The sequence below is a fragment of the Periophthalmus magnuspinnatus genome, chromosome 11, assembly GCF_009829125.3.
Source record: "Periophthalmus magnuspinnatus isolate fPerMag1 chromosome 11, fPerMag1.2.pri, whole genome shotgun sequence".
Lineage (NCBI taxonomy): Eukaryota > Metazoa > Chordata > Actinopteri > Gobiiformes > Gobiidae > Periophthalmus > Periophthalmus magnuspinnatus.
Window position 1 is genome coordinate 8,932,862 of NC_047136.2, and position 27,199 is coordinate 8,960,060.

The 27,199-nt window shown below is 39.2% G+C and overlaps 2 protein-coding genes across 2 annotated transcripts; one reads left to right on the plus strand and one right to left on the minus strand.

The window, feature by feature from the left end:
• Positions 1-202: 202 nt before the first annotated feature.
• Positions 203-16,663, minus strand: rnf19a (ring finger protein 19A, RBR E3 ubiquitin protein ligase). The gene is made up of 10 exons (XM_033975448.2): positions 16,546-16,663; positions 8,481-9,206; positions 5,539-5,747; positions 5,120-5,264; positions 4,839-5,001; positions 4,284-4,398; positions 4,011-4,169; positions 2,700-2,919; positions 2,472-2,615; positions 203-2,287 (listed from the first exon to the last, which is right to left on the minus strand). Exons 2-10 carry the CDS (start codon positions 9,065-9,067, stop codon positions 1,630-1,632), a joined length of 2,400 nt encoding a protein of 799 aa, XP_033831339.1. The 5' UTR covers positions 9,068-9,206; positions 16,546-16,663; the 3' UTR covers positions 203-1,629.
• Positions 1,618-27,133, plus strand: ptpn2b (protein tyrosine phosphatase non-receptor type 2b). Its single transcript, XM_033975200.2, has 11 exons — positions 1,618-1,629; positions 17,886-18,014; positions 18,314-18,404; positions 18,534-18,634; positions 18,862-18,960; positions 20,653-20,790; positions 21,116-21,325; positions 21,909-22,070; positions 23,028-23,203; positions 23,633-23,728; positions 26,400-27,133. The coding sequence occupies exons 2-11, from the start codon at positions 17,958-17,960 to the stop codon at positions 26,419-26,421; spliced, it is 1,152 nt and encodes a 383-aa protein (XP_033831091.1). The 5' UTR covers positions 1,618-1,629; positions 17,886-17,957; the 3' UTR covers positions 26,422-27,133.
• Positions 27,134-27,199: the final 66 nt, after the last annotated feature.

A 27,199-nucleotide genomic window follows, 5' to 3' on the forward strand; every position in this document is an offset into this window, starting at 1 on the left:
AAATGTAATGTTATTGGTGAATACGAGTAGAAAAGGTTGGACAAATACACCTCTAAGTATGTTTTCTTCTTGCAAAAATATGTTGGGGACCGTCTCATCGCTGGAAACCACAAATCTGTGCTTAAAATGGTATGATTTAAAACAGCAGCCTGTAAAAAAACAGTCAAGCTCAAAATGCACACAGATCACTCAAACTCAATGCTTAGGATAAAAAAGGATTTTATTGTAGACTCAAAATAGATTTCAAAAGCTTTACACTTTGGCTACTTTCAGGGAAGCATTGTTAATACAATCCTTCCTTCACACGATAGACCCAAAGACGTATTTTGGTTGGTGGATTGTTTTTTCTATCCATTCGTCCAATCTACATTAAGGGCAATCTTTGGTCTAAACCGGCTACAGCGGCTGCTTCATTCAAAATGTGGGAAAATAGACTCTAGTTTGACATATTGTACATTTGTTAACATGAATTTTTCTATTCAAGACACATAATGAGAAAGGCACTGTGAGTCAATATAAAATCATTTGTATCAATAAAATTAGAAAAAGAAAACATAATAATGAAGAAAATTAAAATATTCCAAAAGCACTGATTTCAATTTGGATTTTCATAAAAATAGCTACAATAAATCAATGTAAAAGATTCAACATTTTTTGCAGTGTCTTGTGATTGCACAATTTGAGGTTTTTATAAATGTTCCCTTGATCGGTGAAAACTTGTTAATTTTCACTTAAGTTAAAATGTAAAATATTGTACATTTTAGTCTGTAGAAAGCTTATGATTCCTATTTGAAATTATGTACAGTGTTTGATTGCTCCAATTCATAGGAATGCTTTAGGAAAAAAATTCCCTTTTTTATGCAGTTAAAATGGCGTTTTTTAAACACAGATACAACCACACAATTTCTCCAGTGCAGCTTTTTGCTTTGACAAATAATTTTTTTTTTTTTCCTTTACAAACTTTTAAATGGTTGGATGACTTTCGATGAGTTCCTGTCCCCATCCAATAAACTTCTGAACCCAGCACAGGGCTTAAACATTAAAAAAAACAACTTTCCCAAAATGGAAAATAAACTAAGCAAAAACATCACAAATTAAACATGCATCACATTTGACCAAAACAATAATTACTTTTTCAGACGATAAGGGTTCTGTGGTATATGTGGTCCCCCTTAGCTTTTGATTAACAATGTATCCCCCATGTTGTGACAAAGGGCGGTATGGTTCAGTATTAGCAGCTCAAAAGGACACAAATCATTCATGCGTTTCACACCTGCGGCGCACATTCATCTGGACCTGCTCACAGCCTGAAGGTCTTTGTCCTGTCAAACAGAACCTGCTCTTTGACTTACAGCTCTCCTCTTATTTAGCCTCTACACACACACAGCCACATTCAGGGTCCACATTATACTGTGTCTGTAAAATTAGCTTGTATGTTATTCTGATGATTTGAAAAGGTTCAAGTCACAATTTTAATGGTGACAGAGGCAAAAATGCAGAAAATACATACAAAATGACCCCTTTAGCAAATATATGCCTATAAATGCATTTGCAGTAGGTGCTACTGTGTGACTTTTTGTATCATCCCAATGAGAGAGAAAACATTAAACAGAATGCAGCTTTATTTTGTCAGATATCTGTCTGTATGCAACACTTCCTAACCGGGGTCACAGGCGGGTCACTGGAGCTACCTCTCCTCCTCTTCTCTTGCTCTGGCTCCTGTGGATGCCCGTCATCCATGCTGTCTTCTATGTATGTGAAGGTCCCGCTGGAACCCTCTGTGGGTGAGGCTGGAGGTGACGCAGACAAGAGTCTGTGTGTGAAGCTTCCCCGAGGGGAGGGGCACTGCTCTACTTGGGGCAGAGGCTCCGAGTGTCCCGGGGGGTCGCAGCAGCTGAGCTCAGAGGAGAAGTGGCTGCAGTGGGAGTCGGCCACAGAGGGCAGACTACCGCTCAGAGATGGAGAGTCAAACTCGGATGAATTTGTGCTGCGCTGCTCCAGCAGCTGAGCGTCCAGCTCCGAGCGCACCTCGCACTTTGAGTCTTTGCTATTCGCCCGTTTCCACATCTTGCCTTTGCCCCGGGGTCCGGCTGAAGCAGGAGGCTCCTTGGACCAGGGTGGAGAGGGGCAGCAGCAGTTAGAGGGGCAGGGGCAGGGACAGGCCCCGCCACTTGCCCCCTTCACAACAGCAGAGCTACAGCTGGCCTCGTCCAGACTACTGCTGCCACTACACCGCCTCTTTTTCTGCTTACACTCCACATCGGCCTGCACCTCCACACTACTCTCCCTGAAACAATACATGACACTCACTGAATCAAGCTGGTATAAGCGCATCAATGAAAGCAAATGCACGTCATAAGTTTTACGATCGTCTTATGTGGTCTTAATTTTTTTATTCATTGTAGACCTATAATGTGCATACACATAATTAACCCCTCCATATAGATAACGGTGTGGTGGGGAATACTGACCTCTCAAGGGACATGTAGGCATTGAGGATGGACCCTGCCATGGCTCTGGTGCTGGCATTGTCGCTGATCGTCCCGAGACTCACTGTGGCTGACTCCCCACTCAGACTGCACCGCTCCTTTTGAACATCGGCTTGAACCTCCATCCTAAAAATGTTAAGGAAGAGGACCATTTTTTTAGGTCAGATTCCTGAGCATTCCTGCTGTGTTTTATTGTATTGCCACCTGTACCTGTTGTAGCAGCTGCCTGACAAACTCCCAGTAATACTAGTGCCAGCAAGGGCTGTGGTGCTGGCGTTGTCGCTCATGTTGTCACGGTGACCGGAGCTGACTCCACAGCGCTCCATGTGGCTGCCACTGCCACTGAGGCTGAGCCCGGTCAGACCACCTACACTTGCCCCATCACCCAGGCTCGGGTTATTCAGCCGCGTCTCTGCCACCGATGTGGTGTCTGAGAACAAGCAACACCGGAGAATTAAACAGCAGAAACTATGTGATGAAAAATATATTATATGATAACTTTGTGATGCTTTAATATTCATGGGTTTCAGCTGCAACATTTTTTTCATTCAAAAGCTAAAATAATTTAGTTTTAAATTGTTAAATCGCTACAGGATCAGTCCTAATTTCTTATTATTCTGAAACCCATGGGTAGAAGATATACAGAAACTGTGGACATTTTGTGAAGAATATTTTGCAAACAAAAAAAAAAAAAAATTACTTGCAAACCCTGACTCACCCCCAAAAAATAGTGTACTGATGAAATGTAGAACATCTAATAAAGAACTAAAGCGATATGGTTATGCAACTGTGCAAAATATTTCAGGTTGAACAAAAACATTTTTGAGGTTTGAAATATCCAAAACTAGTGGATTTCCCTTGTGTCATATCCTGTCATCAAGTCTCACACCTTATGTTTGTGTACAGGCCAAAGCCTCAGCTTTTGTTTGGAGACATCATCATCATAGTTCGAAACGACAGTTTGACAGTGAGTATAAGCCTGGGACATTTTGTGTCAACAAAAACAACCTCCGTCCTCTCACACCTCAAGCTCAGACGCCTCCTCCTTTGTCGACTTTACTGACACATTGTGAAGCACATGTTGATTCATCTGGGCATGGGTCAAATGCTGTTACATAACTGCAAATTGAAACCCTGACATGACGTGTTGAACATAGCTGTGAAATATTCTAGAAGTGTCAGACATAAGAACATCATGGCACCAGAGTTATCATTTTGTAGTTTAGCAAAAATGTTGTGTTGACATCCAGCTACAAGGGGTGACAAGTAAAGTATACAAGTAATGCTAATGCTTAAAGTGTGATTTTTATATTAGTCGACAAATAAAATTTCTATTTTTTAGGATGGTATTAGAATCAGAAGTGTCCCAGTGCGCTTTTAGTCTGCAGTCCAGATTTCCTGCAGTCCCATGAGTCATTATTAGAGCCAACCCAGGCCTATACAAGATTAGGAAGTTAGGAACATTCGCAGAATTACTAACTAGGAGAAAACAGATTTATGTAAACTTTATAAAACTATTACCAGCTGCTGCTGCACCACTTCCTATGTTGTCATTTTCATCGTCAAACTCAATTCGGACTCCTTTCCCATTTCCAGCAGAAACTCCACATCCTCCGCTGCGGCACAGAGAGATTGGGACCACCCCATAGACATAGGCCAACATGATGGGGACTCCAATGCCTAAAAATAAAATAAAAAAATATCTCTTATTTAGACAGATGAATGTAGGAAGCTCAAAAAGGATTTAGCAAAAGGTAAAATGAGAAGTATAAATGTATATAAATGTTCTCTTACCGACAGTGACCGCAGCGATCACAGGTGACACAATGACTGACAGAGTCACACCTCCAGCGATTACCAGATTCCTCTTGTGTTTGGAAATGTCTTTACCCTCATAGCAATTATGGATCTGGAGAGAGAAACAATAGGTTATATGCTGGGAATGTTTTACTTGCAACCCAATATTTGAAAACTGGTCACATTTTTATGTGTATTAATTTAGCAGAACTAATAAAACAAACCTATTTTCAAACTAGATTTTTATCTGTAGAACTCAAGAACACCACTGTTTTATTTCTTCTCAAGTGTCCCCACAGCATGAACCAGCCTGCACTCACTGATCAGAGATGACTGGGATGAATATGGAGTGTTCATTTTCCCCCCCATCAGATTAAGTCAGTGTTATGAATGAAAACCATCTTGCCTAATGACAAGGGCCCCTACATGAAACTCTTATTTCGTATTGATCATAGTATAATTAAAGGATTCATAATTATATTATTTACTCTATTAAACTAGAACGAAAAAGAACCGTGGTTTTACTTTAAGTTTTCATTGGACGCCTCTCACCTTTCTCCCCACATAAACTGGAATTCCAATGATCATGGCCGGAATGGCAATGCCAGCGATCAGTGCGATCCCGACTGGAGCTCCGACCAGTGTCCCGAGCTGCCACAGGATCTTCTTTTTCCTGCTCCAGGGTTTCTTTCCCCAAAACGTGCAGCCTGACGGACTGCAGGTATATTGCAGGAAAAAAAGATTAGGCACAATATTCATAGCATTATGAAACTTTTCACTACTATGCAAGATGTTATTTTCTTGTGTGTGCATTGTGCCATGGCTGGTTGTACCTGAGGTAGTGCAGGTCAGAGATCTCCTTCATGCAGAGCCAGCAGAACTCACATCCACACACTGCACATGTCATGTGATTACAGCTGCCATCATTCATCTTGATGATGTAGGCCGCACAGCGTGGGCACAGCTTGATGTCATCTCCTACAAACAGATTTTATTCAAATGTGAGAAATTGCTGTAGTTCTACAAGCTTGAGCACCAGATCTATTGATTTTCAGTGAAAACCATTCCCAATTGAACTTGCTGCTTAAGCTCATTTCATCTAATCAAATGAGTTTGTATAAAATGTTTATCCTAAGCCCTATCATTTAGTGCTTTGTTGGATGTTATGTTATGGAAAGTGCTATACAAAATGCCAATCAATAAGTCAAATGACAGCATCTGGTCAGGATATTGGTTGTATAAGAGTGGTCACCTGCAGCGCCGCTTTCCTGGCTGTGACTGAGAGAGGATGACCTGAAGCTGCGTAGCCGTAGGTGTTGCGCCCTCTGCTGGCGGGCCGTGTCACATGTCTGGTTGGGGTGCCACAGCTGTTTGCAGTGGTAACAGAACTCTGTTCCACAGCCATCACGTCCACAGGTAATTTTAGGACAACTGGCACATCCAAAAGCAATCACGGCATAACTGTGGAACAGATAAAGAGAAATGTTTAACTTGGAAGTGAAGGTAAAAGTTCGACATCCAGGATCCTCAAACTAAATGTTATTGTAATGAGAAGAGCTCTTACACAATCGTTCAATAGTGGCTCAGTAGTTCAACCTGACTGTTACTACAATTCTCTGCCTGTTCCTACACTGATCAATTTAAAAGCATTTTCTAAACTACATGGCGTGACAAGAGGCTCACTTTAATGTGTAGCACAAACTTAAGACCCAAAAGTAATTATTGCCTCAAAGAAACCAACCATTACTGTGTCAAAATGAGGCAGTTAAATCTGTCACGCATGACACCTAAATTCAAAGTCCTAAAAATAACTAATTATACACTGTTGAGGCCTGAGATATTTGTAGTTACTCTATTTAAAACGCACCCACACTGCAAATGTGTTAAAACAGCCACATAAAAAAGCAAAACTACTGTGTAACAGGGAAGATTTAAATGCCCAAACAACACAATGCATAAATCCTGCAGTGATCGTTCAGCTCGTCACTGTTAGCTGCTGGTTCCCCTTTGCACAATATCTTCCATTTATTTTTATAATATTTATGCTGCTTTTATGGCGTGGCTGGTCGCATTATAAATAGGCTGCCTATCAATGGCGCACGCTTTCTTCCCTCTTGCTTGCTCTCACTGTTCACTGCCTCGCCCTCTGTGCACCTGGGGCGTACGCTCGTCGCCTTATGCGCTCTACTGTACTGGCTGCTATTCGCAGCAGGCAGCACCATGACGACTGTTAGCTGCAGTCAGCCTTTTGTGGTTGACCTGGTGGGACTGGCTGTCCTGTTTTCATCATTTGTTTGAGAAAGTCTGGGAACATATTTGCTTTTACGTTAGCGATTTTGGCATGGGTGTCACATCCATGCGTTCTGTTTGATCGGCTCATCAGGGCCACTTGCCAGGTGCACGGAATGCAAGGAGGTGCGCAGCGAGAGTGAGCAAATACGTGCGCCATGGATAGGCAAATATAAAAATACATACAAGATAATGCACAAAGAGGTGCCAGCATCTCACGGTCACAAAGCAGAACATGTGTTAACTAAGTGCAGATGATCAGCTGATAGTGAGACAGAGACCGAGTTAACTGAGCTACAACCAGATAAGGGTTTAATGTGAAAGGCATGAGAGCATCAGCTGATCACCAGGGAGGGTGTGTGGAGGCAGTATGCATCACAACAAGTAACATCCAAATGCACTCAGTGTTCCAGACTAACATTTTATTTTTTCAGGAACACTGTAGCCCATGAAACGTTTTCAAAGCAGATGATTTTGGACCCCATACTATTAACAAATTAATTCTATCTTATGAACTGATATCAAAACTAGATACTCGTTTGATCAAGTATGAATTTTACCTTTCCTTGATAGTTTTAGAATGGTCCCATTCTGTATTGAAAATGCATTATCCATAAAAAGGTTTTATCATTGTGATATTGAAATTCCTAGCATGGATGTTTTTCTTAGAATCAAAATCAAGTTCATATTTGATTATCCTGACAATGCAAACACATTTAAAGCAAGCTATGGAGAAGTTATCAGGCGTATTTGTCGGCCTTTGAAGTACAATTTTGAACGCCATCAATGGGAGTAGGTCTGTCTCAATTTATAAAATTACACATCAATCCTAAAGCACGATAATATTACCATAGGCAAACCTTTCATTAAACGGATCATTTTGTAAAGAAAAAAATACTACAAAAATAAAAATTTTTAGTGTACATAGGATAAATACTGAGCCCCTAAAATATTTTCTTTTACCTGAGCTTCTGTCTAAAAACTATTCCACAAAAAAGATCTCATGAACACGGCCATGAGCAAGCATTTGGGAATCCAGGACAACAGGCGAGTCGCATTTATGAAAGGCCCATTATTCAAAAACAGGGTCAGAAGGGCCTCAGCAGCAGGGCCAAGATGGATTCAGGGCTAAAGCCATTATCAGTGAGTAAACTAGGCATGGCATGTGGTGGGAGTGTTTAGGTTATAAAATGAAGGAGGGTGACCCGTTGAGTAAATATGACCAGGGCCCCTAGGAGCAAACTGTGGAATTTGTACAGCCTCAAACTAATAGAATGGCCCTAACACTGCGTTGTCAGATATACTTAAACCGGTGCGGCCAGAATGATAACTATGTCGAACTATTTAGACATAGTTACAAGTCCAATGATGACAAAAGAGTGACATCATTTAATAATAGACAAGGCAGCTGTATATATTTATAACTGTGGCCGTGTCAAAATAGAAGCCAGATACAGCGTTGCAGATTTGTTTGATGAGAAGTCTTTGGTGGCTATTTTTGGGACGCCTTGAATGCATCACAAAAAGTAATTACACATCAATTGCATCTCTAGGGAGCAAACATGAGTTTGATAGTGAATTTACTTGGAGTTACTGGACAATCTTGAGATAAAACAAAGGAGGAAATAAAATATTGTGGGGATAAACATAAATGTCCAGCAGACTGGCCCTTGGATTAAATGTAGATTTCTATTGGTAATATAGACCTAGATTTATGACTTTATTTTTAATGCATAATACATTTCTTCATTTATTGTACTATAGAGATGCTATTATGGATCTTACTCATATTGGAAAGTCTACCTCTGAAACTTTGATTAAATGAAGATACAGTTGTTAGACCTTTTCACACATGAGGCCTGACCTTAACCCCATGACTGCACTATTCACAGCTACATCTCTTACCCACAGTCCGGAGCAGGACACCAGCGGCAGTCGGGCTCAGCAACTAGCCACCTGCGCAGCATGAACTCTTCATACTTCTCCATGAGGGCGCGGTCTCCCAGGATCATCTGGATGTCGTGGGGGTTGAAGCGCTCAGAGCACTCGGGGCAGCTGATATTGACCCGGGACTCTGAGATCTCAATGCGGAGGTACTGCCGTAAGCAGTCGGCGCAGGAGCGGTGATGGCACGTCATGATGTCAGGAAAATGATCCCGTGAGTGCCGTAGTAAGCACAGCGGACATTCGAGAAGGTCGGATGAAGACCCTGATACAGACGAGGTGGAGGCGAGGCCCAAGGCGGAGTGGGCGGAGGTTTTGTCCTGGAAGGCCTCTGATTGGACACTGTCTTGTCCCGGAACACCTTCAGAAGATTGAGTCTTTGATCTGCGTTTGGTGTCCGGTCGGCAGCGGCGCCCAAATAATGATTGCAGTGAAAAGCGGCGCTTCTTGGGGGTTTTTCGGACAGACAGGCTGACAGAAGAGGCGGCTGAGTGCAGATCCCGCTCTGAGCCTGTGCTGCCATGGTGATGCTGCTGAGAGCTGCTCATCTCGGACACGGAGGACACCCTGGGACTGTCCCACCAAGGACAAGAGACACGGGGAAGAGACAGGGGGCACTGATAAAAGTTAGGACATCGCAGCACAGTCCTGTCTCAGGTCCAGGGGTGACGGGAGAAACAGGACAATCTGTTCAAGACAACAAAAGACATTGTATTAAACATTATGCACTGTACTATTACAATTTACACATGTTTCAATCTTTGTTCCAGTAAGGCATGGTCTGTCATCGCTCTATAGCTTACTTACATTTGGTAAACAGAGGAGCCATGCGAGACCTGCAGTTTTATTCTGTTATCTATTCAACATAGCCCATATTTGTTGATCAATATTAAAAGGTATTTCTCAGCTGCAAAGTGCATGGATCAAATGTTTACAATATATTTTTATTGTACCAAAAAATCTATTGTTAAGGGCACAGGGAGTGACCTTTAAATTATTTTATGTTTGTTTTTTGATTATTTTTTTCACAAGACTGAACAGCCTTATTTGATAAACTATGACGTGATTGAAGAAAAACTAGCGAGAGTGACAAGTTGAATTCCTGTAATTTAAATGTTCTGTAGTACTTCTGTAGCATTGGTTTCTTACAGCAGAGGAGTTTATTGGCAGGCTCAGAGCATTTTTCTCTGGAAAAATTTGAGCACGTTTCAGTGGAGCGTGGACTAACCCAAACAAAGCCCTGAGTTCCCCGAACACACATATTTTCAGAATCAGATGTATCCACAGCTGTGTCAATGTGCCACACCTCCACCCAAACTGACACTTCAACATTATTTTAGTTTTACAATAAGACGACTGGGTCTCTGTTCAAACTCGCATACAAATCTAACCAGGCACAACACTGGACTGTCCCTGACCACAGCAGACCAGGAACTTTCTAGTCTTGGCACACAGTCCTGTGGCCATTTCAATCTTAGTCAAACCACTGTACATTGGATTTATTGTACAGCAAGCGAAATACAATCACAAAAGACATGCCACAATAAGTATGTTTTAATTCAGGGAACCTGTTTTCAATCCAAAATTGACAAATTGATGATAAACTATAAGCAACTAACCTGATGTGTTGCCCTTTGAATAGAGTTCTGCACAACAATCTGTGATGGCTCACTGAAAACATTCAGAACCAATGATCAGAGTGTTCAAACAAAGACTTGACATTGATTGGTTGAAGCATCCCAACAGCGGAACAAGCCGAAAAATCACACTTTAGTTACATCCAGTTGAGAGAGAAGCTCATTCTGCATGTTTTTCAAAAACAAACTAGTCCTTATTTCTGCTAAAACAGGCCGAAATATGTTTGTCGATGTCGCTGTGTTGCCTTGATTGGTCAGACCTATCACATGCACTGATTCAGCCAGAGATGTTCAAGATGGATTCTCAAGAGTCTGAGAACAAAAATTTCAAGAATTTGTTTGCCGGCAAGACTAATAAGCAACTGCGTCCAAAAAATATACAACTAAGCAAACATTGTCACAGTTATAATTGATTCTATATCGACAAAAGAAACAATTTAAATTGATTAATTGGTAATTGCATTTTCCTTAAGTGAATGTGAATGCCAGAGTATACCTAGTGTGAGATCATGTTTGCTTCACACCAGCTGCCTAAAAACAAACAATACAGAGCACATAATAGGCATTGTATTCACCATCCAACAACAACCCTTGATTTCCCAGGGCTCTCATGTGCAGAAAACTGCTTGTGTTTGTCTTTTGGGATTAATTTCAGGAAAACTCCACCGGGAGCCAAATGCTGACTTGTTAACAAACCATGATTCAAAAGTAGTCTGCACACCTAGGCTATGGTTTTTCCTGGATCATCAACTTTTAGTGTCCGGGGAAAGCCAAATGCCATGTCTCTCCTCTATAAAAAACACATTTGGGTTTAAAGTGTGAACCAAAACAGATGGGACGTGGGCCAAACTGTTTTACTATAGGGAAAGATGACCTTAACAACAGAGCACAACATGGATAAACAGTAGACTTTCCAAGACATTTTGACAAGTATTCTGAGGCATGGGGTGTAATGAGACTAAGATGTTTTCAATTAACTGTCTGTACGCTGCTCCAATGAACAAGAATAGACAGCAATAGGACACTGAGGAGACCAAGGAGAGGAAGAGGAGACACCAGCACCGGCTAACAAATAAATCATTTACAGAAGAAAGAGTAAGGAGGGGTCTGATTGATCAAAGCATTGACTTTAGTCAAACTACAATATAAACAAGTGTACCTGTATATTCTGTTTATTAGGTTCACTTTCACTTGTTGAATAAGATGTGTGGTAAGAGAGAAGACTGAAGATTAACTCGCAACTAGGTATATTGTCAGTGCTTCCATTAACCTTTGGGTTTGGTGCAAAAGGGGCACTAATGCCCATATAATTTCATGACTAGTTTAAAAAGGAAAACATTAGATTGTATAACCTTAAAATTGGGGGTGGGGGGGGGGGGATTGTCATTTGTACTACTGTGTCTCCATGGAAATAGATATGCTTGAAGCCATACTGTGCAACATTTGAGGCAAAGCCATAACCTAAGTGATTCCATACTAGGGATGGGACGATAATACGATAATATCGTTAATGACGATAAAAAAGGTCCGCAATTAATCGTTCGTGGCATTATTTTATAATCGCGATCATCGCGCACGATTATAATCGCCTTTACAGCACCACACTGCCTCATGTTTCCAGTTCCAATACAACGTTTAGATGTTAGTTTGTTGTGTTTGCCCACTCTGACATAGCAATGACACTTGTAGCTTCTGTGCTTATCTCTGTCTGAACTATATTCTGTCAGATATCAACAATAAACAAAGTCTGATCCATAACGCTCCACAGGAACGTACCAGTGCGCGCCTCACCCGTGCACACAGATGAGACGCTAATGTGTGCACATCTTAGATTTTTACCTACAATAATGCAAACTGTAGAATAAAACAACACCTTTTAAACAACAGACAAATTAAGTCTAATTCACACAGCTGAAACAAGACACAAATGTGCCAGAGCGCATGGTCCGAATGCGCACTATGTGCACAGAAGCAATGATAACGATTATTCACGGTATATTTTACCTACAATTAAGTCAATAGCAGAATAAACCACACTTACCGATCGAGAACAGCATCCAATCCATCAAAAAAATAAGGTCCTTTACTCCTGAGTCCACTGTGGAATCTTTACTCTTTGCCATGAACCACTCCGGGTCAGAGATGCCTCTAGTTTAACTTGTACAAACATCCACAGTGTCCTCGATCACGTCCTCCCTTTGGTTTGTCCATTTTGTCGTGTTTAAAACGCAAAACAATAGTGCGTAAATTGCGCCATTATGCATACATTTCTTCATCCACTCGTTTCCCAATTCACCAAAGTGCCTTAATTTTAAAAATTAAGTGTTCGTCGACGGGCACTTGCGTCACTTCCGGCGCAACAAGGACCGGTCCATTTCGACAGCATGGCATTGAGGAGTACACATTTTCTTCCGGGTACGTCTGTTTAGGGAAAACCATGGCATGTGATACATCATCCTGTCCCGCTGCTCATTGGCTGTAAGTGGAAAACGTCACTAAATGTGTGGAATGTAATTGGTTGATTCTACAAGGGGAAGAGTGGGGCGTAAACTTTCAGTCATCTGTAGCACTGATTCGCTGTCTGCGGCCTCAGTAACCCACAACCCCCACCTTATTGGCCAACACTGGTGTCAATCACAAGCCAACACGTGTGTTTAGCACTGGGGAACAAAGTTGGAGCTGTCAGAAGTTTATTATGCCTGAAATCGACAAAAGAAAGGCAAAGAAGTGACGGAGCAGATTTCATATTTGGAGTACTTTCCTGCAGCAGATTGGACATGGAGGATCTTATTTTGTGGACATAATTTCTTGACTGGATTATATTCTCTGGACCTTTACAGAACAAATGAGACCAACTTTGTGTGAATATGTTGATGTTTGACAGAACCAGAGCGCTCAATGGTAAGTGAAGTCCAGATTCACACTTTGTGACTTTTCTGTAAAAACGTCTTTCCTGTCAGCCCTGTGGTGATTGCAGGTGAAAATGGTTTGCATATCCAGAAAGACAGGCCTGGTTCGTCAGAACGTTAACAGGTTAATAATTATCGCAATAATATCGTTAATCGCGATTATTTTGGCCACGATAATCGTGAGTCTAAAATTTTATATCGTCCCATCCCTATTCCATACAAATGTATTTCTGTGCATTTCAACTCATATGCAAATTCAAGTGACAGAACTGAAAATTATATAAGACTTCAAGTAATATGCTCCAACCAGGACTTTTTTGTCGACCCCTGGAGACAAAATTAAAACTATAACACTGCTTGGAGCGCTGCATTGAACTTTTTGACCACTTTTAGTCACTTTTAGATCATATCCAACAGGATGAGAGATTGTCATGATGTATGATTGGGTCAACTGGAGTCATGTGAAAGGAAACTTTAACAAGGCAGTAGAACGCGGCCACAAAGAGAAAGGAACATCCAGGCGTGCTCAAAGTGGAAAAGCCTGTCTGTTCTGTGAGGACTGGGGCCAGTGGATACAGTGATGGATGTATTCAAGTGTGAAGCTCAGGGCACTCACTGGATGCTGTCCCAGATCTTCATGTGACCCGGGGCCAGGAAGAAGCGCAATAAACACTGGCGACCGTTCACAGGCTAGTCAAACCAAAGTCAGCGCCGGAAAAACTCACATTCACTTTTGGAGCTTTTAAGGACATCTCAAAACAGCTGAAAGAAATTCAAACCCATTAATTTCCTGTTGGGGAGAATTTATGCTTTATGGAGTCAATATGATTCATGGATTTTCTTTTTTATTCACGAGGTCTGTGCCCAAGAAATATGATTGGAACAAGTCTATCATTTACATTTCTGAATGCAATGAGCAATTCAATTCAAGGTCCCATACCACTCATTGAGAAACTTTTTTTTATATTGACTTAAATACATAATTTTAAGTAAGAGGTTAGTGAAGATCTGGATAAGTAATTATGGTTTACCATGATTTATATGAAAAAGGTGGTGGAAACAGTGTCATTCAGGGTTAAGGTAGTAATGGTTTTACAAGTGCAGTCCTCACTTGTCCACAGAACTATAACGTGTTGGGTTCTGCGAAGGCTGAAAAAACTCAAGTAGCCTTCCTATAATTAAGCTGCTGGAGTGAATTTTTACATTACAGATCACCGAATGCAGGAACTCTGTTCACCTCTGTACAATGCACCGTGAGTGTCAAGATTACGATCATCTACAATGGTTTTTGAGGCATGAGGTGATTTTAAGGTCAAAGAATGTAAATATTAGCCAATTAAGATAAAGCACCAATGAACCAACCACAACTAAAAGCATCATGTACTGCTATGTTTACAACGTAGTCCATGAGATTTTGAGAAGCATGAACTTTACTTTTTAGACTGTTGTTATAATTTAGCTTCGAACCCTAAAAATATCAATAGCATTTTTTCCTCATACAAGGCCTCCTTATGTAGTTGAATTTCCGCTGCATTCCAGTTAGACATCACACTTCCTGCTCTCAACAATGCATTTAGATATTGGCTGGACACTAACAGCACGAGCAACTAAAAGGCGATTGTTGGAACGTCCTATGCCTGTCAGGTCTGGGACACATTTTAAAATGGATGCTGAAGCCAATGGGGCTCTATTTAAGCTTCTATAGTCTAACAGTGAGGACGCTGAACAGAATGAATTCCATTGAGGATGCTTTCAGCACTATTTACTAAACACTGGCCAGGCACTTTCCAATATGCAAAACTGCCATTGGGATGTCATTATGTACTGAACATAATGTTCACAATTGCAAATTGGTCCACACAGGTCTGGTGATTATTGCAAACTTTGATCTGGTTTAGTGCAGATTTAATCATCTCTGGTTCAGTCCTGAATCCTGACCTATGTGACTTGTTTGTTAGTGTCATTTTGACCTGATTTTATCATAGTAGTCCTGTTCTCACTCTGTTAAGATAAAGTAAGAGATCCCAAATACCATGATCTGCCCTGTTTCATTATAAGGCTCCTAGAACATATCCTGCGACCGTATTCAGCACAGGTAAAACTAGAGTCAATGAGAACAGTTTTATGGCCAATTGCAAACTAATAAATGTAAAATATTCTGATGAATGGTGAATGTTTTGCCAACAGAGCCAAAGAACTATAGTACGACACAGAGCAGATGGTGTGTGTACAATGGGAAAAGACCCAATTGTTCCCATTCCGCTCTGAACAGGGAAATGAACAGCAATAGCTATTCATAATTTATCAGCAGTGCTCGGCCGCCAAGATTTATCAAAGCCAAACATTTGTCAGAGTGAAGCTCATTTGTCAATGGTAAAATTAATACAAACCAACTTGAATAATTTAATAACAATAAAGAATGAAGAATCTGGAACTGACCAGTAACATTCGGTTGAAAATCTATTTTCAAACAGGTAGATTTTTTTATTTGTTCAATAAAAGGGAGAGTCCTACAGTGTAAAACAAATATGTAAAGGTGACAGTGGCAAAGGAAAAACAGTGGTTCTGTTGATCTGTTGAGTGAGGGGAGATTATAGAATAATGCCTGTGTTTAGTCAAAAGGTCTAGGGCACTAAGGGATTATATTCATAGCTAAAGGCAAAAAAAAAGATAATAATTTCTGTTCAGAAGACTTAATTTGCCAGAACATAATTGATTAATGTGTTTGCTGGTTAAATTTCTTAGTTTAATTTGTGCTGGATCTCTATAGTGTAATAGCCTGTCTCTAACTTTTTGGCATTACTCATCCTTGTAATGTGCTGTTGCGACCTCAACTTCCTTCCTGAAAGTTTCTCACCTCAAACGCTCCTTTGGGTTTTCAGTCCACACGTGGTGCACCAAGACCCCTCATGTTGTCAATTATACTTGTCAATATGTAACACTGATGGTAAACAAATGCAACCAGATAAGACCAAAAATAAACCAAAGCTTAATAGATAACCACAAAACTACGACTAGCTTAGTACTTTATTATTCTATTGCATTAGTGTAATTTAAGAGGATATTTTTGTGAATGGACGGAAAACTGTGATCAAACTGAGCAGAGTAACAAATGGCTTGGGTGATCGAGGATTTTACAGCTGACTACTCCACGTTAGCTTCCATGCTAATGAAAACAGATTGAGCTAACGGACGGCTTTATTTAAATGTACACGGTCAGGGAGTATTTAAATTGCGATATGGTTAAAGTATATGTGCTGTAACCATGATAAACGTAATTTATTTTCATTAAAGATGCTTTATTTTCGTATCACCGCGTTTTGATCACGACGATTGAGAATATACGCTAACAGCCAATGCTAAAACCTGCTAGCTTCTCGGCAGATTCGAAAGAGAAGTTATCTTGCGCTAACAACACTGCATTATCAAAACCTAAACGTTTAATCACGGGCCCAAAATGTTAAGTTAATTTGTATTTACCTTCTAGTATGCCGGGCTTGTTGTCAGACGTGGCTTGGTCCAGTAGTAGTTTCACAGCGAGAAAGAAAAAAAACTTCAGTGTTACTGCTTCAGTGAATTCCCCGAGTGACTCCGAGCCAACGCGACACACCAACAAAATTGAGAAAAAAACGGAAGTTTGCCGCGGTAACAGAAAATATTTATATATCACCCATATAAATGTATTTACAATGAATGCAAGAAATCAATCTATGAACATCACTGACACATATACCATACAAACTGGTCAAATTAAATGTAAAATGTTGGAATATGTTGAGGGAAAGAGAAAAAAAGAAATGTCTTATTTTTTGTCCAAACAGGAAGTTGTTTGAGTTTCATCGTGCACAAACCTGAATTGCTGTGGCCAATTTTCATGTTTACAAATGGAAATTTCGCCACACTGTGGATGTTTTGTGGAAATGGTAAAGGTAAATAAAAGCTATAACATGCTTTTGCTTTTTCAGTCAACTTTTTGAACTGATAAAATGTAAATGAAACTGGAGACATAGTGAAAAATACAAAGGGGTTGATGGCTGTGTTACCTTTATGTAATGTGCATTAACAACGTGTCCGATTTTAATTTCTTTAATTTTAAGGTAGAGGGTTCTTGAACTCTAGACACCGAAACTTGTCACGGCAGAGAACTTTAGCCACCTTATCAACGTTATTTGTAGTAGTAGTAGTAGTAGTAGTAGTAATAGTAGTAGTAGTGGCAGTAGTAGTAATAATAGTAATAGTAGTAGTAGTAGTAGTAGTAGTAGTAGTAGTGGCAGTAGTAGTAATAATAGTAATAGTAGTAGTAGTAGTAGTAGTAGTAGTAGTAGTGGTGGTGGTGGAGGAACGTAAGGACCTCTACAGTTCTAATATTTGCTTAATTGTGGGTCAATCGTATCCACTTTTTGGTCCTCCTTTGGATAATTTCTTGGTTAGGATTACTATAGTAATGACGTAGTCCAATTTTAGACCTGGTTCAGCCCTTGTTTAGCTCTATAATAGTACTATCGTAAACCTGGTTTCTATCTGGTGGTACTCTGGAAGCCAAATCTTTCCCAAGGTGGTACTTGGTGTGAAAAGTTTGAGGATCATTGCTTTACGTCACAGTTAAAAAAAACAAAAACAAAAAACTTTCGCTGTAGACCAGAGGGCGGCAGTAAAGATAAAGAAAAACAAAACTCGTGCATATTCATTCAGAAGAAGTCATAAATCTGACAGCCAATCCCAGCGCTCTGGTTGGAGTATGCGCAGTTACTTTCGATCAACTCCGACAAACATCGCTAGCGAAAGGAGTGCTAACACTTCTGTGATCAAAGCTTATTTTTGTTTATTAAAGTGATGAGGTAGATAACAGTTCGCTGCTCTTATCCCGTTTGTCAAACATTGCCATCGTGGAAATGGACCAGGAGTTTGAAGACATAGATTCCGACGGCCGGTGGCAGAAACTATATCTAGTAAGTCTTTAGCATAGTTAGCACATTGCTAACGATCATCCAGTAAAGCGCGTATTTATTTTAGGAAGCCAGAATTTGAGCGCCCTACACTTTGTTGTCCTTTTCTCAAACTGTCTGCATCTATTGTGTTACTTATATAACCTAATTTTAAACTAAAACCATAACTGTCACGCGCTGTTTACAATTTCTAACTATTTTGGTTTTACTTTCTTCAAATGTGATGTCTTGTCCACGTTGGTGTTATTCATTTAAGTATGTGATAAATGCCAATTACACTGTTTTATATTATTGGTTTACAGGAGATTAGAAATCAATCTCACGAGTGCCCCTACAAAGTGGCAAAGTATCCAGAGAACCGCATCCGCAACAGATACAGAGATGTCAATCCATGTAAGTAGAAGTTCAGTGATAATTTTTATTTCTTTGGGCACCTACTGCTCTGGGGCCTTGTCAAATGCATTCCTGGCCGCTATAAAGCGAAGCCTACACATCTTTTATACTGTTGCTCATTATTCACAGTTGACCACAGCCGAGTGAAGCTGGAGAGCACAGAGAATGACTACATTAATGCAAGTCTGGTAGTGATGGATGAAGCTGAAAGAAGTTATATTCTGACGCAGGTGAGTTAGTGAAGCAAGATTAAACAGAATTAAGAAAACTGACTTAAATAAATAAATTCAAAATGCTAAATTGTTACAGAACACATTCATACAATACCTTAATTTTTTTGTTCATTTAAATTTCATTTTTGTTATTTAAATATGGATTCCTATCTACCACCCCTGACTTTTTGTCCACCTTTTTCTTGTGCATGAGAATGATTGTACATGTTTGTTCATGTCTTCAGGGACCTCTCAGAAATACTTGTGGTCATTTCTGGCTGATGATCTGGGAGCAGAAAACCAAAGCAGTCATAATGCTCAACAGAGTCATAGAGAAAGGCTCGGTAAGAAGACAGACATATAGTAATGTATAAGTTTGAAAATCAAGTCATCTCCTTAAGTTGTCTTTGAATCTAATAATAACAAAGAAGACATTGTAGTGATTTCAGTTGGTTAATCCAGTGGTCTCCAACCTTTTTATCACCGCGGGCCGGCCAACGCTTGAAAATTTTACCGTGGACCGGGGGGGGCCTCTCCAAGTGGCAGAGCAGTTTTGAAGGCTTTATTGCCTCATTACAGAGCTGGTCGCTGCATATTATGCAGAGCGGGCTTGGTCTGTGGGAATCACCTGTCGCGATAAATCCATAGTTCAAGTAGAACTCCTGGTATTGTCTGGTAAAAGCTTTCTTTTTCTTGGAAGTTGGCTCTTTTTCTGACTCTTCACTGGGCCTTTTCCTCTTCGAAAAGAAACTTTTGAAGGACGTCTGTTTTTTACTCATTTTGCTAATTTGTGGGTTAAGTTCAAGCGCTCAAGTGACGGAAATGTAACTGAGAGAATCCGGTAATTTTTCAAAATAAACGATTGTTCGGACTCAGACAATAAATACAACGGAAATAATTAATTATTTCTTGGACGGCCGGTGGCCCGGTACCAATTGATCTACGGACCGGTACCGGTCCACGGCCCGGTGGTTGGGGATCACTGGGTTAATCTGCTTATTAAAATGACACAATCAAACTATGGGGGAAGATAACCAATAGAAAAAGGGCCCAACCAGTAAAGTTGCTGAACAGGTTTGTAAAGTAAGCTTGGTAAAATATGTATATATGATTATGTTTTCATTTGTTCACTTTAAAAAAAAAAAAGAAAACTCAGAAACATTGAAAAATGTGTCTCTACATAATTTGCATGTTTATGTGATAGGATATAATACTTCTGTAATAACTGGCTAATAATTCTGAAATCAAGGTTATATGGCTAATTACTATGTCAGTTTTATATGACATGTTGTTGCTGCTCATGCGGCGAAATTTTGTGTAACCTTCAACAATGCTGAATATAGCATTGACCCTCATCTTTCACAATTTAGCTGCATTCAAGCGAGTTAAAGTGTTTGAGAATCAGCAGGATAGGGGGAATGTGGTGTTTTGACAATGTATTCACGGAAGTGCCTCAAACTGGGATGCTGCTGAACTGTTTTCCTGTAATTTGGAGATTAACCTCACCCCCTCTCGTACTCACCATCTGTAATCCCCATTTCTCTATAGAGCAGCTGGACTGGATCATTCTAGGCCATTACATTTCCCTCATTGTTTTCTCAGAAATTAGGGGGATAAGAAACACCTTGTCTGAAGATGTTGAACTTTGCTGAGATTGTTGTATTGAAGTCCAGCTGCACTGTTTCAAGAGATTAGTTTGTCAGTGTCTGGAACTGTGGAGTTAATTATAGGAAAAAGAAATGTTAATATGTTCCTGAAATAAGCAATGAAGGTTTAGCTTGATCCAGTGATGTGATGATAATGTAAATGGGCTTTATTCCACCATCTTTTTGAAAATCTTTGGGGTTTTTTTGTTTTTTTTTTACTTTTTACACCTTATTTACTCGGCAAGACCTCTATTGCTAATTTACTTGTTAATAATTTAGCTGTAATGTGGGTATCACTTTTATTTATCATTAACAGAAGATGACAATGTATTAACCCAATCTGTAAATAAATATGAATAATTCATTTGATGTTTTCTTTGTGTTTAACAGGAAAAGTGTGCACAGTACTGGCCTTCAGATGAAGAGAGGGAAATGGCATTCAGGGATACGCGGTTCTTGGTCACTTTGTTGTCAGAAGAACCCAAATCGTATTACACAACTAGAGTTTTGGAGCTTCAAAATATTGCGGTAAAGCTGCTGGACAATTCCTATTAACAATTTAACCATTATTCTTAAGAGGAACATGTTCCGATTCTGCTTTTTAGGTCTTAACACAAAACAAAGATGAAAACATGGCTAAGTTCTCTTGGTTCAAACTGGTTCACGTTTCTCTCCTTTCGGGCCCCATAGTGTGTAATGATTGGAATATTGGTTTGGTGTGTTACATTTGTGTTTACATTTGATGACTTACTTAGGATTGGCACCTGTTTGTGACCACTTACTAACATGATGTCTTCAGATGGCCTCACTAAAACATTTGGAGGTTATGTCTTTTATGTTGTCTTCTTCTCAGACTGGAGAGAAGCGAGAGATCTACCATTTCCATTACACCACATGGCCTGATTTTGGGGTCCCAGATTCACCTGCGTCTTTCCTGAACTTTCTGTTTAAAGTTCGGGAGTCAGGGGCACTGGGGGTGGAACATGGTCCAGCTGTGGTGCACTGTAGTGCTGGGATTGGACGCTCAGGGACTTTCTCCTTAGTGGACACCTGTCTTGTCCTGGTGAGCAAATCTATTAAAGTTAAAATTATAAAATGTTATCCTAGAGTCTGAGATTGCATTATCTAAGGGTATTTATTTTACCCAAATCAATTATCGTATAAATATATATTTATAGTAAATGTAAAAAAGCAGTATTATCATAACTTCCTTGAAATGTAGGGACCTGATTACTGTTTGAATTTTGTTTTTAAAGCATGTTATGGAAGCATGGTCTGTAGGGCTGCAAAAATCAACATCATTCGTTAGTTGGCTCATAACTGAAATTACAATTATTTCAAGCAGTTACTACTTTGCTGTCAAAATGAACCTGTAGAGAAAGTATAGACATGGTATAATTTATTGGTTATATTTTGTGACACTTGTTTTGTAGATTGGAAAACCATCTTTGCTCCAGGTTTTAATCTCAGATGGAGCACACACATCATTAATTAATTAATTGTATTTTTTATTATAACATTTTTGTCATTCAATAGAGAAATTAAAATCACGTGTAATATATGTGGTTTTAAGTCTAGGTTTAGACACTATCTTATGATCTAATTGCTTAATATTTGTTTAATCCACTGCGCTGTTTTGTGTTCAGATGGATAAAAGGAAAGACCCTTTATCAGTGGACATTAAAAGCATCCTTTTGGACATGAGGAAATATCGCATGGGCCTAATACAGACTCCAGACCAGCTGCGTTTCTCATATATGGCCATTTTGGAAGGAGCCAAGTTCATCATGGGTGATTCCTCTGTGCCGGTACAAAGACTATTTACACTATATTAATCCTGCAACTTTAATGAGAAGGAAATTGGTTTCAGTTTGCTTATTCCTGTTTTTTTATGTGGTGACTCATGCTGCAAAGGCAGAAGTGGTGGCCTTCAGTAAACATGAATACAGCCTTTGTACTCATTGTGTCATATGACCGGAGCTGGTATGACACAAATAGGCCTCAATGCAAACATTAAATCATTTTTCATTATTTCAAGAAAGACATTTTTCAAACAAAACCAATCTTTTTAACATATGTTTGTTTAGATTTGCTCATCCTACTGTGTACCCTCTGTATCTAACTAGTATTTATTTTTTTAAATGTGTGAAAATAGATTGCGTTCTCATGCAATCATGCTTGAATTGAGCTGGAGGGCAGGTCAGAATTTGATGGGGGAATTTGCTGTTTAACTGTCAGGTTGCAGATGTTTTGGTCTGGTTTGTGGTTAAGATCTCTGTAATTACTAAACCTAACCATATGAAACAAAACCTAGCACAAAGTTCAACGTCTTCTCTTTCAGCACAAATGAACAAAAGTAAAATAATGTTTTGACAATAGCTTCACAAATTGGTTTTAAAAAAATTGAATGTTATCAGTTGAAAAAACTTTAAGCCATAAAAGCTAAAAGTAAAATCTGTCAACTGGACACAGTTGTAGGAGTGAAGACTTTTAACTGCTCATCCAACCACTTCTTCAATTCTTAAATCTTATAGCTTAAAGAATTGTGGAGCCTATTCCAAACATATGAAGATAAGTGAATCATATGTTTTGAATATTTATTGCAAAAAACATACAGATATATAGACCCTACCTCCATCTGAAATTATGACCCCCATCAAATTGTAGAACATGAACACAGCCTATAAACCATGCCAACCATGCCACTGTGACTTACAAAAGCAGCAGCTCTGTACATTTAGTTGTGGGCTTTTTTTCCTCCCAAGATTCGGTGGCGAGAACAGTCTCGGGAGGACCAGGAACCAAAGACGGACTCCTCTTCGTCAGCTCAGGCGCGGTGTCCCACAGAGAGGATCAACGGAGGCTCAGACTACAGACAGGATGGGAAGACCGCCTCTCCCTCACCACGCAAAGACATGGAGGCGGATGGCAGCACAACAAAGTCAGTGCAGCCGTGTGTTATGAATAAAGATAAAAGGTCTAGTTTTTAAATTAAGCAAGGGTTAGGTTCTGTTGAATAGTTACAATTAGGGAATAGAAGTAACCTTTTAACTACACAAGCATATACCACTTTAATGAACTAAGCCAGATCCAAATCTAGACTAAACTAAACCTGATTTTACCCAGCACAAAGTTGTGCATAAAACAGGAAATTATAAGGTGTAAAAGATCCATGGCTACACTAAAGGACTTTATATTGCTTTAATTATCTATTTTTGGAGCAGTCCCCTTCAAGACATGTTATAGAAACATAATTTTACACGGATGGGAGTGGGTAATTCCTTCTGTTATTGGAGCATACGTTGTCAAGATGAGCATGAAGGTCTTTCTAGACACAACCAGTTTTAAAATTGTGTTCTTTTATTTTCAGCAAACGACGCAGAGAAGACAGTATCTCCAAATCTGACTCGGTGAAGATGCCCCAAAGCAAGTCCAGAACAAATGACTCAGAGAGGAAGAGAAAAAGGTGATTACATGTTTGTATAAATTTTCCCATTGTTTTGTTTGCTTGCTGGTTCATTTGAGTTGACATGTCACCACACGTTACAGAGGGTCAATTTTAATTAAGCACTAAATACAAAATAGACTTCAAAGTTTGTCTCCAAATTGAAGGGTATTGGTGTTTCTTTTGAAAATCAATGCAATTGCAACTGGGAGTGGGATGCCAGTAGTGGCCATATGTTGAAACCACAAGATAATTTTAGCTGTTGAACATGGCAACTCAAAGCTTGAGAGTTTTTATCTCAAAATTAATGTAGCACAATTCTGAAGACTATACTAAACAGTAGCTTACGTTATCATTTCTGAGAAGTTTGTTGTTGTTGCTGTGTGCTGCCTTCCTGTAAAAATGGCCGACCTACTTCACTTCTGACACACTTCTCATGGTTCTCCTCAAACAGTTTGGGCTGCATTTGCTGCACATGACATGAGCTGGCCTGTCCAGTGGGGGGCATTGGTTCTTTGCCCCCTCTCTGTGACGGCTACAACACCGTTGAAGATTTAGCGGAGGATTATTGCAGCTTTAGAGAGCACCCCCTCTTGTACGTGTATGAGTCGTGTGCTGTGTGTGCTGTGTTTTCTTTGTTTGAGATTGGCTTGGCTCTTGCAAATTAAGTTGTTTTTTTGACTGGCTGATTTTAAGTAAGTAATATGCATAGTTCAGGCTTGGGCTATACAATGAAAGAAATATTTTTAAAATATGTTGTTAGCACTTGTCTGGCAAGTTCAGAATGATCTCTGAGTATTTCTTTTAATATCGATATCAGTCTGGTCACCAGTCTCTCCTTAGCGCCTCGAGCCAGATTCAGAATGTATTATGCACTCAGATTTGTTCATATCAGTGATACGTGTTAAACGAAGCAGCTCATTGGTCATCTATAATGTTGAATCAAATTAAACTTCTCTTACTTGAGAGGACCAGACTTTAGTGATTTGCTTATTGATTTGACAGAAATCTGGGATTTATTTAGTCCCCCTGTGATATTTTGTTCCTTTTTATCCCCCCTAACCATCCATATTGTTTCATGCGAATGGGCCGTGTGGGTCCCTGATTGGCAAATCCACTTGCCAATCACACCAGTCTGAATTCTGGAAGATTCAACAGTGACCAGACTCACATCTTTGTAAAGTATTGGACAAGTGTGTATTCTGAATCCCAGGCAAGGATATTACTAGAATTGCCTGGTTATGGTTATGTCTCTGAATTCACCAGTTGTAACCCTTACGCTAAATCAGCCCGAAAACAAGAAAAAAGGATGTTGAATGCATATGGAGGCAATGTATAAGGCAAAGTTGATAATCCAGGCATTCAATAGAATGCCTAGTGTCCTCTAGGCAAAGTGCGTTTTATTGTTGGATATTATTTTATTATGGCCAGTTTTAGTATTTTTTTTGTTGTTGACATTATCATTATCACTATAATATAATTCTCTCATCCATCCTAAATGTAACCTTTACTATATAAAATGAGATGAGACACAAGATTGCGACCACGAGACATGTTTTGGACATTATTTCATGTAAATAAATTGTGCAGTTCATTTTCTGGCTTCACCATTTTTTAACCCCTTTTTTGTCCAACCCATATGTAAAATGTGGGGGCAAAAAAATCTCAAGATATTTTTTCTCAAGTTTGTGCAATCTTGTAGCAATTTTGTCTAGAGTTTGTGGCATGTGATCTTGTCCCATCCCTACTATATTAACAAATGTTTTGTAGGCTTTATGTCTAATAGGTCTATTTTTAATATTATCTTGTCTTTGGTAATCCCATTAATACAGTCAAATACTTAAAAATGCTGCTAAAAACTGAGGAATAAGATGGCAGAGAGCAACGTGATGTAGGATAAATCTACCAAAAAAAAAACTGGTGAGACATGTAGGTAACAGAATAAGAGTACACTGATTTATCGGTAAAATAAAGAATGACTGCAGATGGTTTATTTTAACTTTGACTCACATTCTCAACTTTGCCTAAAGGTCTTCAGGCATTCAAAGTAGAGAATATTGGTAATTTCGTACCTTGACTGTAATATACATGTTCAAAAACACTGATTTTGCTTTCAGTAATATTGCTAAAATATTTTATTGTGCAGTCTTGATTCACAAGTATACAACAGTGTCACTGGCCAATCAAAAATGGAGAAATGTCTTGTCTTTAGATAGTTGTCTTTTGCTATCTAGAGGCCTTAAATGTAATCCCGAATGATACTGTATTGTCACTACTGGCTTGGACAGGGCCCTTGCCTTTTTTCTTGACACTGTTGAGTGTTTTGAAAAATTGTGCATTCACTAAAGAGATTTCTAATTAAAATGGTACATCAAAGCTATAGCCTTGGAGAAGTGTGGTCTTAAGTTTTTTAAGTAAGAGTCCATAAAGTTTTGAATAGTGTGCATGGCTGGAGCTGAAAATATTCTGATCTTGCTACTTATGATTTTAGTTGCTAATACTTAGTAATACATTAAAGCATAATTATTGTCTTTGAATAATTGAACCTATTGCGGAAATGCTCCATCAAAATGCAGTGTGATGTGATGCTTATTAAACAAAATGGCTGCTGATGCTCCTATTAATTTAAATGGGACCTGTTTGTCTTAAACCTTGTTAATAAGATGCTATATTGTTCTGTTTTGTCTTCCAGAGTGAAAACTAATGACTGCTAACAACCCCTCGTGCCGCCTCAGCTCTTGCAGCAATGAGCACATCTTCAGGGAACTCTGCTCTACCAACCACTCTCACCCTCTCACTCTCACCCAACCTTTTTTATACTTTTTAACTCATTGTTTGACTATCATCACATGTATTCTGACAGTTCAAAGCCTACCAAACACAATCCTACATTCGTTAGCGTCAATTGTTTACAGTCACCACAAAAGCACATTTCAGACAAAAACACCAGCGCTTTACCCAACCAAAGCCTGTGCTGCTTCTGGATTAATCTCCCTTTTTATTGCTTTAATTTTAATTATTTGCTATTGTATTATGCTTTTCTCGAACTTAAGAAAAAGTAGGCTATGCATTGCCAATTTGTAATGTTGTTCATATGTGTATTTTTAAAGAAAAAATAATCTCTTTCCAGAGGGCAAATATTAAAAGTTATATTTTTTGAAAGAAATTACTTGAAGTTTTTCACAGTAATGGGGTGTTAAAGCCTCCTTTCATGTGCAAAAGTGATGTGTAATGTTTCAACAATGATGTACATATTGTTTTTTTTTTAAGTGTGTAAAAAGATATTTTTGCTTGTTTAAAAAGCAATGTTACAGATTTGAATACAGTAGATGATGACTCATTTCCTTTACAAGAATTGTCTTAAGTTTCACTTTCCTAGAGTGTAATCTACAAATAAAACTGGTATTATCTAGTTTACATAACAAATGAGTTTGTTTTTATTTAACACAAACCGTAAGAAACATTTAAAATTTCTCTTGTATTGGACTGCAC

Excerpts from the sequence above, each read along its gene's own strand:
- rnf19a (XM_033975448.2), bottom strand. The coding sequence starts at position 9,067 with ATGAGCAGCTCTCAGCAGCATCACCATGGCAGCACAGGCTCAGAGCGG. Across the intron at positions 5,002-5,119 it reads TCTGACCTGCACTACCTCAG|TCCGTCAGGCTGCACGTTTT; the intron begins GTACAACCAGCC and ends ATATACCTGCAG. Across the intron at positions 2,616-2,699 it reads TCAGGCAGCTGCTACAACAG|GATGGAGGTTCAAGCCGATG; the intron begins GTACAGGTGGCA and ends TAACATTTTTAG.
- ptpn2b (XM_033975200.2), top strand. The coding sequence starts at position 17,958 with ATGGACCAGGAGTTTGAAGACATAGATTCCGACGGCCGGTGGCAGAAA. Across the intron at positions 18,405-18,533 it reads ATACAGAGATGTCAATCCAT|TTGACCACAGCCGAGTGAAG; the intron begins GTAAGTAGAAGT and ends CATTATTCACAG. Across the intron at positions 20,791-21,115 it reads TGGAGCTTCAAAATATTGCG|ACTGGAGAGAAGCGAGAGAT; the intron begins GTAAAGCTGCTG and ends TCTTCTTCTCAG.